The following is a 17,175-nucleotide window of genomic DNA, read 5'->3' on the forward strand; positions in this document are numbered from 1 at the left end:
AAATTTTAAAATTTAGATACTATAATAATTAAATCTAACCCAACTGTTGAACCCATTGGCCTGCCATTTGTAAGCCATGAGATGGGTTTACTGAATCACTTTTAATCTTGAGACAGTTTTTCAGAATGCTAATCACTGCCTCCCAAAGTCTACTTCACCATTCAGAAGAAACCTAGGCAGTTGCCTTAGATAGGATTCCCTCTATAGATTTTGACTTATTTTATAATAAGTAAGAAACTCTCCTCATGATAGGGTCCCTAATGGTGACAGGAGAGGATAATGGTGATGATCCTGAGTGTTTTCCATGTACCAGGCACTGGGCTTAGAGCTTTATATCACTTAATTTCATGTGCTTATTTAATTCTTATGAAATAGAGACTACTAGAGCCTTGGATTAAACTGAGGAGGTAACTAAAAGTCAGAGAAGGTAAGAAACTTGTCTAAAATCACACAGCTCCATAGCTTTCAAAATCTTCCAAAGAAATTCATTATTTATTAGAACACTTGGTCCTTTAAATATTAACTTCTTTCGTGGGTTTCAGAATATGTCCCAAGCATTTACATGAATTTTAATTTAAAATTTTCAGGCATGCCCATGGATATAAATATTTATCGAAATATTCTTTTAAGGACAGTAAATTCACAAATATCGGTAAAAGACAATAAAATGTAGGGCAGAACAGAGATTCTATCACTAGAACTAAACCCGGACCTTCTAGATGCTTGTCTAAAACAGGAGTCAGCAAACTGCGGCACGTGGGCCCAATCCTGTCTGCCACCTGCTTTGCTAAGTAAGTAAAGTTTTATGGGAACACTCTTTCATTTTGTATGGTTGTGTGGCCGCTTCCACACTACACCACAGAACTGAGAGGTTGTGACAAAGACTGTACATTACAAAACCAAAGATATTTGCTATCTGGCCCTTCATAGAAAAAGTTTGTCAACCTTTGGTCTACAGAAACTAATAGCGTAAACATAGTACATGTAATTCCCACAAACTCTATAGTCATGCCTGCTGTGTTTCTCCAGGTTTTGGCAATGAAGCAAACTACCAGGGCAAGTAAATGCCTTGAGGCAATTTCCATCTCCCTTCCTGACATGGGTAAAGGCCTTCCTCTTTTCTTTCTACTGGGAAGCGTGAACCAGAATTAAAGAGGCCAAGCCCCTTGCCCAGGTCACAGGGCAGGTGGGGGACAACTTGAATAATGATGGTATCGGTGATAACAAACCTGCCCATCTTTATCCCGTGCTGAGCCCTCTGTTCTGGGCTTTGCAGCAGTGTCTCCCTGAACTCTCTCTGTAAACGCCTTCTGGGGTAAATTACTATTATTACCCCTATCTGATCGATGAGCAAAGGGGGGCCTCAACTAGGAAATTGCCGAAGGTCACATAACTTTCTGCTGACTCCAGAGAGAGCGCTTTCATGACGATACACTATCAAAGCATATTGAGTGAGAGCTCTGCCCAAAGGCCCTCCTCAGGGACTTGGTGGCACCGGAAACAACAGGTATGGCTGCCCTTGTGGCGGCCAAGCCCAAGGTTGCACTGCTCGCCACAGGACAGGTCAGAAAGTTGAGAGACAAGGTGTTGGGGAAGGAAAAGCAGCTTTATTCAGAAAGCCAGCAAACCGAGAAGATGGCGAACTATTGTTGTCAAGAACCATCTTAATTTGGGGTAGAATTCAAGCTGCTTTTATGCTAGGAAAGGGAGAAGTAGGAAGAAGTTAAAGTCAGGAGGTGACAGACGACAGCGGACATCTGGGCGCCAGCAAGGGTCAGGGGAGGGTTGTGAAAACTCTTTGTTCTTGGTCAGCTGACTCTGGTTGATGTGGGTCTGGTCATGAAGTTCCTATAAATCTTGACAAGACAATCGTTATTTTTGTTCATACTTCCTTATCTCCCTGTGGGAGGCAAATTTCGGGTAAGGGGCTGTTTGCATAAATCTTAAGCTGGAAGCAGAATTCCTTTAATGATCAACATTTCTACACACAGGGCTAAGCAGAGGCTTCTGACTCAGGTTAAAGCAGTAGAAGAGGTAGGTACAATATGGAGACAGAGATGCCAAATTTCTTCTTCCCTGTTGTGAGGAAACGCGTCTTTTGTGGCTACACAAGAAGGAGAAGTAGGGGTTCTGGAGAGCCTTTGGACAGGGGATCATCTGCCGGGGCAGGGGTCTCTCCTACACCATTTGCACCTCCATCGCTCCCAGCCCTCTTGGGCCAGCAGAGCTTCTCCAACCATCTGCTTCCAGTTGACTGAGGGCCAGGTGAAATCAGTCTCCAGCCACAGCACAGCAGAAGCAGATTTCGAATTGGAATGTGTGCCCACAGGTGATTCTTATGTAAACTAATGCTGGGGAATCACTGGGTAAACGCTGAAAAGAACATTTGGCGCAGAGGAAGTTGGGTAGACGCTGGGTAGTGGGGAAAGCTGGTCTTTCTGGCCATCTCCATGGAGAGTTCTGCAACCAGACGGTCCGTTGGAGGATGGGAATGTGGTGAGTAGCCAAGTTTTGCTTTCAGAGTAGAGAAGGGAAGCATCGGGAAGGAGGTGGGAAAGGACAGGGAGAAAAGAGCCAGGTTTTATTTCTTCTTCCGTTCTTACCAGTGGCCCATCCGGTATGAGCACTGCTCTTACGTGGTAGCTGAATAATGCACAGCCCTCACCCCCAAAGATGTCCATTGTCTAATTTCTGGAACCTAGTAATATGTCACCTTACATGGGAAAAGGGATTTTGTAGATGTGATTAAGGTAATGGATCTTGAGATGGGAAGATTACCCTAGATTATCTGGGTGCACCCAGTGTAATCAGATAAACCCTTAGAAGCAGAAAACCTTTCCTGGCTAAGTCTGAAGAGATGCCACAACGTAAGGAGTGCCAGAAGAGGCTGGAGAGATTTGAAGCTTTCGGCCCTCTGTTGCTGACTTTAAGAAACAGAAAGGGGCACAAGCTGAGAAATGCAGGTGGCATCCAGCAACTGGGAACAGCCCTCACTCCCAGGCAGGGAGGAAACCCGGACCTCAGTACTCAGACTGCAAGGAACTGAATTCTCCAAACCCCTAAATGAGCAAGGAAACGGGCTATCTTCTGGAGCTTTCAGAAAGTGGTACAGGCAGCCCTGCCCACATCTTGATTTTGGCTTAGTGAGGCTGCGTTACACTTCTGACCCACAGAACTGTAAAGTAATAAACTTGAATTATTTTATCCACTCCGTTTGTGCCAGTTTGTTAGGGCAGCAATAGAAAGTAGAATTAAGCTGTGTTGGCTGTAGCTAGAATGTGATTCAGGTTGGAGGAATTATGGGAGAAAGAAAATGGAAGAGATGCTTAATTTTGAGTCCCTTGTGAGGAAAATATGCATGTTTATTATCTAATCTAGTGACACACCATAAGTATTGAGACGTGTTTCCTGTTATAATCCTTTCCAGTTTAATCCCTGCCTAACCCCTGAAATGGGAAATAGGAAGAAAACTGAGAGAGAGTGCTGGGAAGCAAGCTTTCTCTGACTTACCCTCAGAACGTTTAGGAAAGAGAAAGATCCCTCCCAGACTCTACAGCATCAGTGTCAGGACTCAGAACTTTCTGCTAATTTTTAGCATCAAACTGTTCAGCTACAGTCATGCCAGACTAGGAACAGGTAGTGAACGCTTAGCTGTTTGGAACAATTTAGGAACTTCTTTGTCACAAGGTAGAACACAAGCCACTAACAGTCTGCGTGCACCGTCTGCTCCACCCTTCACCTAGCCCAGAAATTCCGCAGCCTCGCCAGAGGGAGTTGTGGCCGAAGGTGACTTGGTTTATGCCCTTGGGATTCCTCTTTTCTCGTCTCCAGTTCTCTTGAGCTATTCTTAAAATCACTGCTTTTGCTTCTCCTCTACCCTGTGTTTATCATGCAGTGTTCTTTTTCCAAGAAGGGAAATAAATGTGTTGTTTAATTTATGAGGATATAATAATATAATAGTATATTCCTTTGCCTGAAATGCATTCTTAAATATTACCTTGGTGTGTACTTTAATTGAATTGGATAGAGACGGCACACCACCAATTGTTAAGGTTAATGACCCAACGATTTACAAGATGAGGCACATTTACTGGCAAATAGATTTTAGTAATTGTTCCACTCCACAGTGAGAATAACGGTTTGTGCATTGATTCGTCACGACTAGGTTTGTGTATTGATTGGTCATGTTTTTTAAAGCCAGGACTTAGGGCTCGCCTAGAGGAGACAGAAGATCAGGGTCCTGAAAACCATGGAGAAGGCTGCCTAGGTTCCGTAAGAGTAGCAGGCCCCATAAACCCTTCCTGCTAAGAGGACTTCTGCTCAGGGAAGGCCTCAGTTGCCCTCAGGTGGAGCGAATGACCTTTCCAAGGTGATACTGGCTTCGGGGTGCTACAGGTGCCAGAATTAAAGCACACACACAAAACTAATACAGGTTTATTTTTGTTCTAATCTAAGGAAGATTAGATTAGAGCTATACCTGATACTCCAGGAGTTTCCATCGGAGTTTCCATTTCTAAGGGAAAGGGAAAAAATAAACGGTTTAGGGAAAATACCTGCTAGGGTGGTTTGACCTCTTACAAAAAAAATCTTTTAATTGTTTTAGGATCAGGATGGAGGTTCAGTTTTCAAGTCAACTAAATTTGCTTTCGATGCCCTTGCCTCAGTGTGGGTTGAGAGCTGCGGAATCATCTGGGAAACCTGGCCACTCTAAACATACCTCAGTAAGTCTGCACCTTTTTATTTTCTTATATCTCTCCAAGAGTGTTGACAAGACACAACAGAACACAAGTTCTGTTTCAAGAGTATCTCCAATTACCTTGCATTAACTGTGACAAAAACTCAAATGGGGGAATCAAAGCAGGATTGGACCGAGGGTGCAGAGAGCTTGTGAGAGTAGAGGGACCAGGCTCCTCAATGCCACAAGCTCCCCCGGGTCCTCTAAGCTCTGTGGCTGTGGAGTGCAGGTCCTGAGTCCCTTTGGTCTGTGCTACTCACAGAGAAAGTGACTGAGATGAATCGAACACAGGAATGGCATTCCTCATTTTATTTTTCCGAAGATGATATTTATGTCATAGATGAAATATATAATCTAGAGATTACCTAGGACAGGATGTGGGACAGAGGAGCCAAGTTGCAGAGAAAAGATCAACAGAACATGGTCCCACTTGAGAGATGTCATTATTAAAAAGCAAGTGAAAGGCAGTGCCTCTAGATGAACGCAATATCACACATATGCACAGAGTAATTGGTGGTGTTTTCCTTTTAAAAAGCCCTTTAAATTGTGAAGTAGCGTACTTTAAAACCAGGATATACAATGTATATTTACAGTTTAAATTAGAGGAAAATAAGCACCTGTGAACCCACCACGCAGTTTACGCAATAGAATCTGAGCGACTCCTCCGATTCCCCAGGAGCCCCTCCCCGGGCACGCCCACCTCCTCCACCTCCCTCCCTCGGAGAGACGGCGCCCTCTGAATTTTGTGTGATCATTTAACCTTTAAGAAATACCTCTCCATATCGCTGATATTGTTTAGCTGTACGTAGCTTCAGTTCATTCTTTTTAAATGTTCCGTATAGTTTTTCACAACTGATCTAAGCACTCTAGAGTGGATGGAAACTTGGGCCATTTCCCGTTTCTGGTATCACAAATGAGGCTGTTAAAAGCATCACTGTGCGTGTCTCCTGTCACACACATGCAAGAGTTCTCCAGGCTAGATACCTTGTTAACTGGCAAACTCACTCCTAGTTATGTGCATTTCAGTCTTACCACCTAACGCCAAGGCGTTTTCTAAAGTGTTTGTACCAACTTTTACTCCCAGCATCAGTGAGTGAGACCTTTCGTTTCTCCATACCCTTGCCAGTAGTAGATGTCGTTAGAGTTCTTAGGTTTTGCTAATCTGATGGCATAAAAGATATTTCATGGCAGTTTTGGTTTCACTAATTCAGATTGTTGATAAGGTTGAGCATCTTCTTATGTTGGCTGTTTCTTTTGTGAAAAATCTCTTCATAACCTTTTTCATTTTTTTCTATTGGGTTTTTTTCTTTGTTATTAACTCGTAGGAGCTCTCTATATTCTAGATCAGTGCTGCCCAATAGAAACATAATGCAAGCCACGTATGTAATTTAAAATTTTCTAGTAGCCACATTAAAAAAGTAAAAAGAAACTGGTAAAATTGATTTTAATGACTTGTTATTTCATTTAACTTAGTTTATATTTTAGATGTCTTTGGATAACATAATCATATAGAATTATTGATGAAGACTTTGAAATCTGGTGTGTATTTTATACTTAGGGCAAATCTCAATTCGTGCTAGTCACATTTCAATTGCTCAAAAGCCACGTGTATGTCACAGCTACTGTATAGAACAGTGCGTGTCCAGAGACAGATCCCTTGTGAATCATACTTTTTTCTAATCTTTATCTTTTCACTTTGTGGTTTCTTTTTATAAGCAGAAGTTCTTCTCTTTAATGTAGTCACATTTGATCAATCTTTTTTTAGTGCTATTTTGCATCTTGTTTAAGAAATCCTTCTCGATGCTGAGGTGATAAATAATTCTTTATGTTTTCATCTATTAAAGTTTTCAAGTTGTGTCCTTCATATTTAGGTCTTGATGCATATGGACTCAGTGTTTGCTTTTTTGAGGTAGAAATTCAATTTTACTTCCCCATATAGTCAGCACTTTATTGAATAGCCCTCTTGGTCCCACTGCTCTGCGTGTCAGCCCTGTCAGGTTCCTGCCAGGGAACTAGTCACGTTTCCATTACAGGCATGGGTATGTTTCTGTATTCTCTCTGTGCTTCTATTTGTCTTCCTCTTTTCAAATACCACACTGTCTTAATTACAATAGCTTTAAAATAAGCCTTATCATCTGATGGGACAAGTCCCTTGGCTTGCTTTTTTCCTTAGGAGTTTCTTGGTATATTTGGCCCTTTGCTTTCAGATATAAATTATAAAATCCCTTTGTCACGATGTGTGAAAATCCTTTGGTGGTCCTTCCATTTTCATGGACAATCTTCTATTTTCGGATGAGTCACTTTGCACCCCTGGCCTGTCTTTTCATCTGTAAAAGGGAAGTAACGGAGTTCCGTTTTTACAGGATTGTTTTTAAGATTAAATGAAATAATGCACGTATAGTCCCTAGCACAGTGCCTGGCACATGGGAAGTTTCCAATAATCAAACGAGTAGTTTTATTATTGTTAGAGCCGAGATGTGGCCGCCCTGCTGTGGAAAGTACTGGGATCCTGAGAGGAAGGCTGGCTTTTAACTGCGCAGGACTGTAGTACAGGAAATGCAGACTTATTACCACCTTGTCATCACCTTCTGATGCGGGCTTTCATGCTTAATGTTCATAATGCACACGCATGGTACTTTACACTTTTTAAAGTATTTTCCCTCATTTGGTCACATTTGGATTGTTCAGGAACCTTGAGAAGCAAGTAAGCATGCACATACTTGGAAATATCTGAGCCTAGAACTTTAGCTGAGCTTTAGGGGCTCTGTCAGGGCACTGGGTGGAGGTAATGAGAAAGAAAATCTTCTACTCAGCCACCTACATGCCAACCATCAGCCAGGATGGTAATGTGTAGGTGGAGGTGAGAGTAGGATTGCCAGACAAAATAGAAAACCTCCAGCTAAATTTGAATTTGAGATAAACAGTGAATACTTTTTAGTATAAGTATGTCCCAAATATTGCACAAGGTATACTTAACATTAAAATTTGTTTACTCACCTGAAGTTCAAATTTAACTGGGCGTCCTCTGTTTTTATTTGCTAAATCTGACAATCCTAAATCGGGGGTGTTGCCTTTACTACTTCAAATTGGGATTGAGCTCTAGTGATTTAATGCATCAGTTGCCCTTAGATGGTGTGCAGTCCAACCCCTCCTTTTGGCAAATGCAGAAATTGAGATCCAGAAGCTCAGAGTTGGGTAACTGCAAAAATGGGATGCTTCTCAGCTCTACGTTCTTTCTAATGCTTCTAAATATACAAAAATAAGCGGCCAAATTTCCATTATCCTGCAGACCCTAGAGAAATAGGGACCTTTACCACATTGACCACAGACCTTTGGTCATGTACAGGTTCTGTGGCAGGCCCTGGTCCCCAGACCAGTATCTGGTCACCCATGGTGTTAACCCAGGTCTGAAATACTCAGGATTCTAGAAAGTATCATGCTGGATGGGAGTTGAAGGCCATAAAGGTAAGCAGCTGGCCTTTGAAATGACAGCCTTGTCAAAGTCTTCCGTTACTATGGTGATAGGGATCAGAGATGCAGATAAAAGCATGCAAACCTTCAGATAAAAAGAAAGAATAAGAAATGATAAAGGGGAAGGAAAGAGAAACCGATGAGGAAATATAATGCCTCTTCCTAGCATCTGGAGGGGCTGAAGGACAGAATGGCAGAGAAGAAGTGGGGCTCCATTGGGAGAGGCAAGTGGTATAACAAGACTTAATATCAGAATATTCTTTTCTAAAATGAAGACCCTTAGACTGAGAGAGGGCTCCCATGGGCCTCTTAGACTGATGAAGAGTCGCATTGCTGGAGTCATTTAAAACCAGAACTGAGCAAGGCAATGGAAAGTGAACTGCAGGAAAAACTCCCCTGGATATCTTTTGAGATGGACTTGATAATCTGATAGGTCTTTTCCTTCTCTCAGTTCCTGTGAATCACTGGCTCATTTGAAAACATGACGGTTAAAACTCTCAGGAAACCAGAAATTGAGAATTTAATTGAAAGTAATTTTCATACAGGTGAAGCATGTCCAGAAAGTCATTGTGTGTATGTGTAATTTTTTTTCTTTTTTTTAATTCGGGATAAGGTGAGAAACTACTCTCAAAATCCTTACCAGGCTGAAGCTTTTTTTCAAACTTGATGAACTGTTATTATTCCTAACCTCTAGTTTCAAATTATTTTTATGTGACACTTGGATGATTATGTCTCTTTGACTTCATTTTTCTAACTAAATAGTCTTCAGGAAATAGATCTCCCAGCTTACTTCCAAGCTCTAAATAAACATCCAGAGTAGCTATGTGCTATAAAATCACCTCCTCTATGATGCTGATCCAAGGCATGAAAATTGCCCTCCCGGTGCTAGAAGTCAAGCCTGGCTGACCTTCCCAATTTTTCTGCCGCAGATCTGAAAAACAAACCCAGCTGTTCTGGAGAAACATCAGGAGGAGACACTCATTAGATAAACATTCATGTTTTCCTTTCATTGCAGACGGCCTCACAGGAGATGAATTACATAAAAACTCTACCTGTTAGCAGGCCTTGATTGCTGTCATGTTATTTTCCTACATTAGTTCTAATATTCCTGGTAATAGATGTTTTTTAAAGGCAATTTTGGTAGCAGCTGTTATCTTTTGCTTCATATCTTGCTTGCCCTCTGTGAAATGAATTACCAAATATTGTCAATTCTACACTTTTTCCTCCAACTCTTCCCCTCCATCCCTACCTCTGCAGCCCCATTGTCACAACCTGAAGGCCTCCCAACTCCTCTGCTGTCGACTGTGTAGCTGCAGCAACATTAAGCTTCCCAAAGCAGAGCCTTGATCCTCTCTCTCTCCTGCTCACAAACTGTCAGTAGCACCCAGTTTTCTTATGAGGCATTTTCCAAACATCGGTCATTCCAATATCACCTCCATTATTTTTGCTGCTTTCCCTTCTCTTTGTGCTGTTGCTTACTTCATATTTATCTTTAAATGGACCGTTTTTACTTAAATGTATTCTAAAAGGAAACTTTATCTCCAAGTAAATGGAAAACCAGTATCATCTATCATAATAGAAGCTAACAATAAATACAGTGAAAGCAAAACAAAACAGCAGTAGCATCTCCTAGCTGAGATAGTACTGCCGGAGGCTGTAAGCCTGAGGCCTGCTCTCTCTGTGTGTACAAAAGTGCGTGAGTACCGAGTTGTCTGCCATTTGTTCCTCCAGATCCATTTTCCTCCCTTCTCCTTGCTCTCTGCCCCAGGACGCTGAGCTCTATGGACAAACTCAGGAGCTCTGCTACCTTCTTGTCTCCAGTTGGGCTCAGCCTGTGGGAGCCCAGCAGGGTCTTGGAGGGAGGGAAGCAAAGTGGTGTGTTTCCTGCCCCCTCCCTTGCCTCCTGACCGCCTGCCTGGCAGTGTGCCTTGACCAAAGGTTACTGCTTGTTTTAAGGTGGCTTCGTCCACAGGGCTCACCCCTTCTGCATTACTGTAAACTCTGCCTCATCTTATTCCTTGACACCTAGAGATAGTGACAGCTGGGCCTTTACTAGCCCTGGGTTGCTGCTTGTGCTTACCTATCCCCGTATGTGGTCTGTAGCCCCTTTGTTAACCCCTCCTGGATTCTCCTACTTTTGAGGGGGTCATATCTCTCCTTGGAGACCCTGACTAATATAGTTGTCATGGATCAGATGTTCTAGATATGCATTGATGGAGACTTTCTCCTTGGCTTCATCAGAGGTCGGAGCGGGACTGATGGATGTACTGTCTCTTTACGATCTACCTGTCACTGCGTGTGTACGCCAGTGTGTTGCCCGCTCTGGGGCATACCTTTCTATGGAATAAACCCCCGCATTCTTTGTGCAGAATTCAAGCTGGACTGAAGCCCTGCTCACTTTCCACATCCTATTTCCTTCCACACACCCTTTGTTACAGAAAAATGAACTTTATGCTGTTCCTTGCTCTTGCCCCATGATTCCCCACCTTTGGTCTGAATTTAGGCTGTTTCTTCTTCTTTTTTTTTTTTTTTTTAAATTTTTTTATTTATTATTATTTATTTTTATTATTTATTTTTGGCTGTGTTGGGTCTTCGTTTCTGTGCGAGGGCTTTCTCTAGTTGCGGCAAGCGGGGGCCACTCTTCATCGCGGTGCGCGGGCCTCTCACTGTCGTGGCCTCTCTTGTTGTGGAGCACAGGCTCCAGATGTGCAGGCTCAGTAGCTGTGGCTCACGGGCCTAGTTGCTCCGCGGCATGTGGGATCTTCCCAGACCAGGGCTCGAACCCGTGTTCCCTGCATTGGCAGGCAGATTCTCAACCACTGTGCCACCAGGGAAGCCCTAGGCTGTTTCTTCTGACTAGAAAGAACACCCCCTCCACCTCCACAGTGAATCTGGTCCTGGTTCCAATGCTGCCTTCTCCACCGAGGCCTCACTGATGTGCTAGCCAAGCGGCTCTGAACATTGTCTCAACTCCCCCCAAACCCCGTGTGCCATTTCCTCCATGTCTCCTGTGGGGTACCAAGGGTTTAATTTCCCCAGGCTCCTGGCTGAGCTGAGACTCATGCGCAGGGCTGCTGGCTGCTTGGACCTACCTCTGACACCACTTGGTCATTCTTCCTCAAAGTAGGTCACGTTCTAGCTTGTTTTATCATCAGGCCGTCTCTTCTGTACTGTATGTAAGCCACCATTCATTCATTTAACAAAGTGATTAAAACCTACAAAGTTCCAGGCACATGCTAGGTGCTGGACGTGCAGTGATATGTGAAATGTGATCCCTGTCCCAGGGAGCTTAAGAAAACTGCAGAAACCCTTTTAGGAAAGCCATGGACTTTAGAGCCCCCATTAATAACTTATTTACACACAGACACATGTGAACAACATGTAATAGCCATTGGTTTACCATTTGGGATGAAACTGCCCTGGGTTTTGAGGCCATCCTTCGTTGGGAGACAACTTCCATTGTATACACTCCTCAAAGGAAGTCGGGGGTCAAGTTACCACATACAAAAGCTCATAATAGGGCCAGGCTCCAAATAAGAGCTCCGTGCATGTCAGGGGTGGTGGTTGGAGGGGAGTGGTCATTAGCTAGTGAAAGGCTAGACATTGGCTCTCTAGGAAAAGGCAAGATTCATGTTCACTTGAGACCATCTGCATTAAAACTCCTAGTGGCAAATCTTCCAAGTACCAGGGCTGTGATTACAAACAGTCTCGGAGGGAAACACTCAATAAACACACCAGAGCAGGAGCTGTAGAAGGAGCCGAGGTGTTCAGAGCAAACAGGAACAACAGTAGACGGAGTACAAGTCAACCTGGAAAATTCATACACATACTCTACTAAGATTCTCTATGTGAAACATTTTTGTACATCTTAGAACTGAGATAGGAACACAGAGGATTATGTAGGTTGTCAACAAATATTTACCAAATTGAATCCAGTTTGGGTACGTAACACCACAAACCCAATTTGAGGATGGCAATAGATGCAATCTATATTTTAAATATGGACTATTATTTCTGCCCTAAGATAATTTACAACTGACCCATTAACACAACTGATCTTTTTCTCTTGATCAAAAGAATGTAACTTGGAACTTGGGGAAGATCGTAGAAGTAACTCTACCTTCTCTATTATTTTCACGGACAGAAAAGTGTTAGTCTGTGGGGTTGCCTTGTGTCATTCATCTTGGGTGAACAGATACCCCTCTGCGTCCAGGAGAGGAGGAGGACATGGAAAATCCCTATCCTGGTTTCCAGAGAGAGCCTGCCTCCCTGGGAGTCCCTGGGTACCTTTCATGCTGTCCCTCTGTAAGAGTGAGAGGTCGAATTTCCTCAATGAGAATCACAGCTCTCTCTGTTTACCTATTTTGTGTAACCAGAAGTGAACAGACACGTTATGTTTTATTAGCTCATTCTGACAAGAGGCCTCTGAGGTTGGTACACTTGTTCCATTTACATGTGAGGAATCTGAGGCTCACTGAGCACAGGTGCCTTGCCCGGAGGACATCCAGATGGTGAGTAGTCCAGGTCCCTGATGCCCAAGCTTGCACTTTCTACTGCCTCTCAAGACACTGTGTTCATTCTGTTTGGTTGGGCTGACCTGACATTGTGAGTATCTGATAGCTTATTACCTTGAATTCTCTAACCATTACCTTGCTGGCGCAATGACTGATGTTCCAAAGATGACTCGGGCCCCTGCTATATCCTGAAGAGTGATCTGAAACATTAGAGAGAGACATGAGCATTGAGCGAAGTCTTCAGGAAGGGGCGGTGAATCTCCTCCCTGCTCTCTGCTACTGTCCCTGTCTGTCTGTCCTTTTGTTTGTTAACCACCTCTTCCTCCAGACCATAAACTCCACAAGACGGGCCATAACTTTGGTTTTCACTCCTCTATTCCTGGTGCCTAGCAATAAATACCTGTTGAATGAATGATTTCTATCTGAACTGGTCATCCAGATGTAATGCACATGTTTTAAGTCTACTTACCAGAATTTTTCAGCAAAGAGTTCTGTCCTTTTTGACACATAGTGTTACAATTTGTATAATTTATTCATAGAATTCTTCTTAGACTACTAATAAATTCCTGTGGGACATAGTCCCTTTGTATGCTGTGGAATCCACCATAAAGTGTTCACAAGAAATGACTTTTAAAAATTTTGTTTGAGGCTATGTTGATTTTGAATTTCTGAATAGTTATGCCTGAGTTTCTCTTTGTCTCAGAACATACCGTGAGGGATATTGGCATCTCTTTATAGTAGGACACTTACAGATTCTGTGTTAAAAGATGGTTGGGATGTAGCAGAGGAAAGAGATCAGAAATCTCTACTCCTGGAAGCACATACCCTTCACACACCAAGGAGATAAATTCCTGGTGTGGATTTTAACACACACGTGACATCTGTGCACAGTTCGCTTATGTGTCTAGAGGGTAGGATGATCTATGAACAGGGACTCCACGTCTGCTGAAGGCAGGAAATTCAGCCCCATGTCTTGCCGCTGCCATGAAACCCGAGGCACTTTCATGTTTGTTTTCATCTCCTGATAAAATTGAGGCAAACCCACACACCAACTGAGACGTCAGTCTGTTTATGAGCGTGTAGCCTGCCCACTTGATGGCCTCCCTCCACTCAGGAAGGCAGTGGGGAACAGGAAGAGGACCTCTGGAGAGCTTACATTACACCGGCTTCTTTGACTTTCGCCAACCGACTTTGCAAGTGTTCTGAAAAGTCACTTATTACCTCTGCGGGTGTGAAAATACCCTGTGCAGTTCCAGGGTTTGTGAAATCACGTGGAACAGCATTGAAAGCTGCTCTGGCAAAGCGATTGCAGTTGGAATTAGCTATGTCACCAAGCCACATCCTGGTTTAAATGATATTATTTATATCCGACTGCACTCATCGACTCCTGAAGCCATCTGTAGAGCACCAAACTCTCCCCACAGCATTTCCGCTTGGCCCTCCTTGGCGTGAGGACGAAAAGGGTTGCTCCTCTCAATCTCTGTGTTTGAGCCCATTTCACACAGGAAAAAATGTCCCTAATATTGAAGTGGATAAGCTCACTGGGATTTCTGGATGTGCTACACAAACCCAGAAGGTTGTGGATTAAGAGGCAGAAAGAGGAGAGCTTGCTGCCTTCTCGTGCCTTTAAGTGGGCCTCTCTCTGGAAAGAGGAAATGTAGGTATATACAGCAGTAACTAGCATGACTGAGGCTCAGTGTTTTTGATCATAAAATGGGAGGAAGAACAGCATGTACTTCCCAGGGTTGGTGAGGGACCCTAGGAGAAGATGCACACAGGGCTCTTAGTGCAGTCATAACTGGCAGGTAACGAGTTCCCACTGGGTCACCACCACTGCCCAAGGTTATCTGAAGGCTGTGCAAGGTGTGCGCATGCGCGTGTTAAGATTGTAGAAATAGCTGTCAGGATATAGGATGATCTGGTCACGTCAGGGCTGTGCTCTGGTAGGCACTGGGTGCTGGTTCCAAACCAAAGTCTCTTTTGCATGTAATGCATTTTCCCTGGGGCCCAGAAGTTTCCATGTGGCCTTTTTAACTAGAGACAAACTACAGCACTTGCATTTTGATGCCTCAATCTGCTGTTTGATGATCTTAGTGTTTGGTTTATCTATTTTGGTGTTTGTACCTGTGTTTTCTATTGGGAAGTGAGGTGGTGGTAGATGTAGAACTTTTGTATGTTAGTGTGACCAAAACCTGACATCATTTAAGGGTAGCGAATAATAATACCTGTTTCTCACTACCGCCTTGAAAATAGAATTAATTTGCCTTCTTGGTAATGAACCCCATTGCATTCTGCATTTGTCGGACTTGACAACCACAACCCTGTATTGGAAGACTGTATGGCTCCCTGGTGAGATACCAGCAGCCATGGTTTGGGCAGAATCACTGCCTTAATGATTCTGAAATTTTCCCCTCCAGTCTCCTAATGCTAAGAGGGTAAAAATCACTGCTGAGGGTCTAGGTCTGGGAGAGAAGCCAGAACAGCCTGCCAAGTGCAGATTTGTTTGGAAGGGTCAATGTTTAGCTAAAAAAACTGATACAAAGTTTTCCTTTTATTCCATTCAGTATCTGTGTTTGTTCTAATATTGCTATTAACATTGTTTAAATTATCCCCCCCAAAACAAGAATTTTTAAGTAAAATTAAGGCTGAAAGAAGATCTATATTAAGTCTATAGTTTTGCTGACTCCCAGCATGTAACATTTGCTGACTTCATGATTATTAGATGTGAGATTTGAAACTGTATGTCAAATTCTTAATCACCCTTTTATTCCATATTTAAACTAAACTGGGTCTATCTAAGAATAGGTAGGAAGGAACTCAGGTATGGTTTTTGGAAAAATTAGGGAATGTTGCATCTGCAGTACTGATGAGGTATATCATGTTCCATGTCTGCTATAACATCCTGGGGGAGAGCCTTATGTTAGGTTAAAACAAAAACAGATCCAGCCTTAGTTGTGATTCACTTATTTAAAGACAGCCACTGCTTCCTAGTCTCATTTAGACTCTTACCATGACAAATATTAGACATTAGATGCTCTAGATCAGTAAAGGTTTGAATGACCTTTATGAGGCAGCTTGCCTTGGACTAGATAAGTAGGGAGTCTTCACTGTGGGTTCAGACGTTACTTTTCTAACCTTCCTCCAATGTACAGGATGAAATAGCCTTAATTCTGCCCAATATAACTTTACTCATTGGAAAAGTATATATGTATTTATATATATATAAATATATTAATACAACTTATATAATATATGAAGGCCTACCCTATATTAGGTATAGGTATATTAGGTATATTAGGTATGAGGATTACCAGTATACCAGTAAAATATCAATAGACTTTACAATTAGGGCCTCTGGTCTGATGGAGCTCATATTCTAGGGTATGGAGAAAGATGATAAACACATAAATAAAATTTCAAAAACTGATATGTGCAACAAAGAAAAATTCTAAGGATATAACTAAGTTTGCCTGCTTTTGAGAGGTCAAGGACAGCCTCTCTGAGGAGGCATCATTTAAACCATGATCTTAAGAAGAAGAAGAAGCTATACTGACTGTCAGGGAGAAGAGATTTCCAGGCAAAAGGAACTGCTAGTGCAAAGACCCTGAGGTAGAACTAGCTTGTTTTTTGTTTTTCTAGAAGCCCAGAGAAGGCCACTATGCTGGACCCTTGAAGGGAAGATTGTGACATGAGATAAAGTGGGAAAGGTAGGCAGGGGCAGGTTAAGTACGCTGTATCTCGTTGCCATGGAAACAAGTTTAGCTTTTCTTCTAACAGCAGTCAAAGGCCATTGAAGAGAGACACATGATGTGAAGGGTTTGAGAAGCTCATACTAACAGTTGTGTAGAAACAGACTTCCAGGGCCAGCTAGAATATTCTAGCATTTATCCAGGTGTGAGCAGTGGTAGTGTGGCCTAAGGTGGCCGTGGTGAGGAGGGAGAGAAGTGACTGAGGAAAGGGTATGGAAGTGGAGCCAATCAGTCTCACTGATGGATTAGAAAAAGAAGGACTGAGTAATAGCTAGAGCAGCACCGTCCAACAGAAGTAGAATGCAGATCACTTTCATAATTTCAAGTTTTCTACTTGTCACATTAAAAAAAGTAGGGAAATGGATAAAATCAGCTGAGAACATTTTAGACATGTTGGCTTAAACGTATTTCAATATGTAATCAATATAAGAATGGTAACTGAGAATTTTTTTTCCATACTGAAATATAGTATATGTTTTATACTTACAGTCCTTCTCAAGTCACACCAGCTCCATTTTCAAGTGCTCAACAGGCAGTGTATTGCAGTTAGGCCTAGTTGGCCTTATATCTGAGCATACTGCAACCTAGCATGGTGCTCTGACCAGGGCTTCACCCCTTCTGGCAGCGGTCTTCTTCTTCCTACTTAGGCAAAAGCTGTTGTTTTTGCCCCAGAGGGGTGAATTGTGAAAACTCCTCTTCCTTCTCT

At 42.8% G+C, this 17,175-nt stretch overlaps 1 protein-coding gene across 6 annotated transcripts in view; it reads left to right on the forward strand.

Annotated features, from left to right (window-relative positions):
- LOC309637522 (uncharacterized protein) overlaps positions 1-17,175 on the forward strand; it is a 759,578-nt gene that overhangs the window by 374,246 nt on the left and 368,157 nt on the right. For all 6 annotated transcript variants that reach the window (XR_014250578.1, XM_082412431.1, XM_082412430.1 and 3 more), the window contains exon 5: positions 4,604-4,721. Coding sequence is in view for 5 of the 6 variants with exons in the window: in XM_082412431.1 (XP_082268557.1) it covers positions 4,604-4,721 (118 nt within the window). In the remaining variant the exon portion in view is untranslated. The remainder of the gene's footprint in view (positions 1-4,603; positions 4,722-17,175) is intronic.

This window comes from Balaenoptera physalus (genome assembly GCF_965194825.1).
Source record: "Balaenoptera physalus genome assembly, chromosome: 11".
NCBI lineage: Eukaryota > Metazoa > Chordata > Mammalia > Artiodactyla > Balaenopteridae > Balaenoptera > Balaenoptera physalus.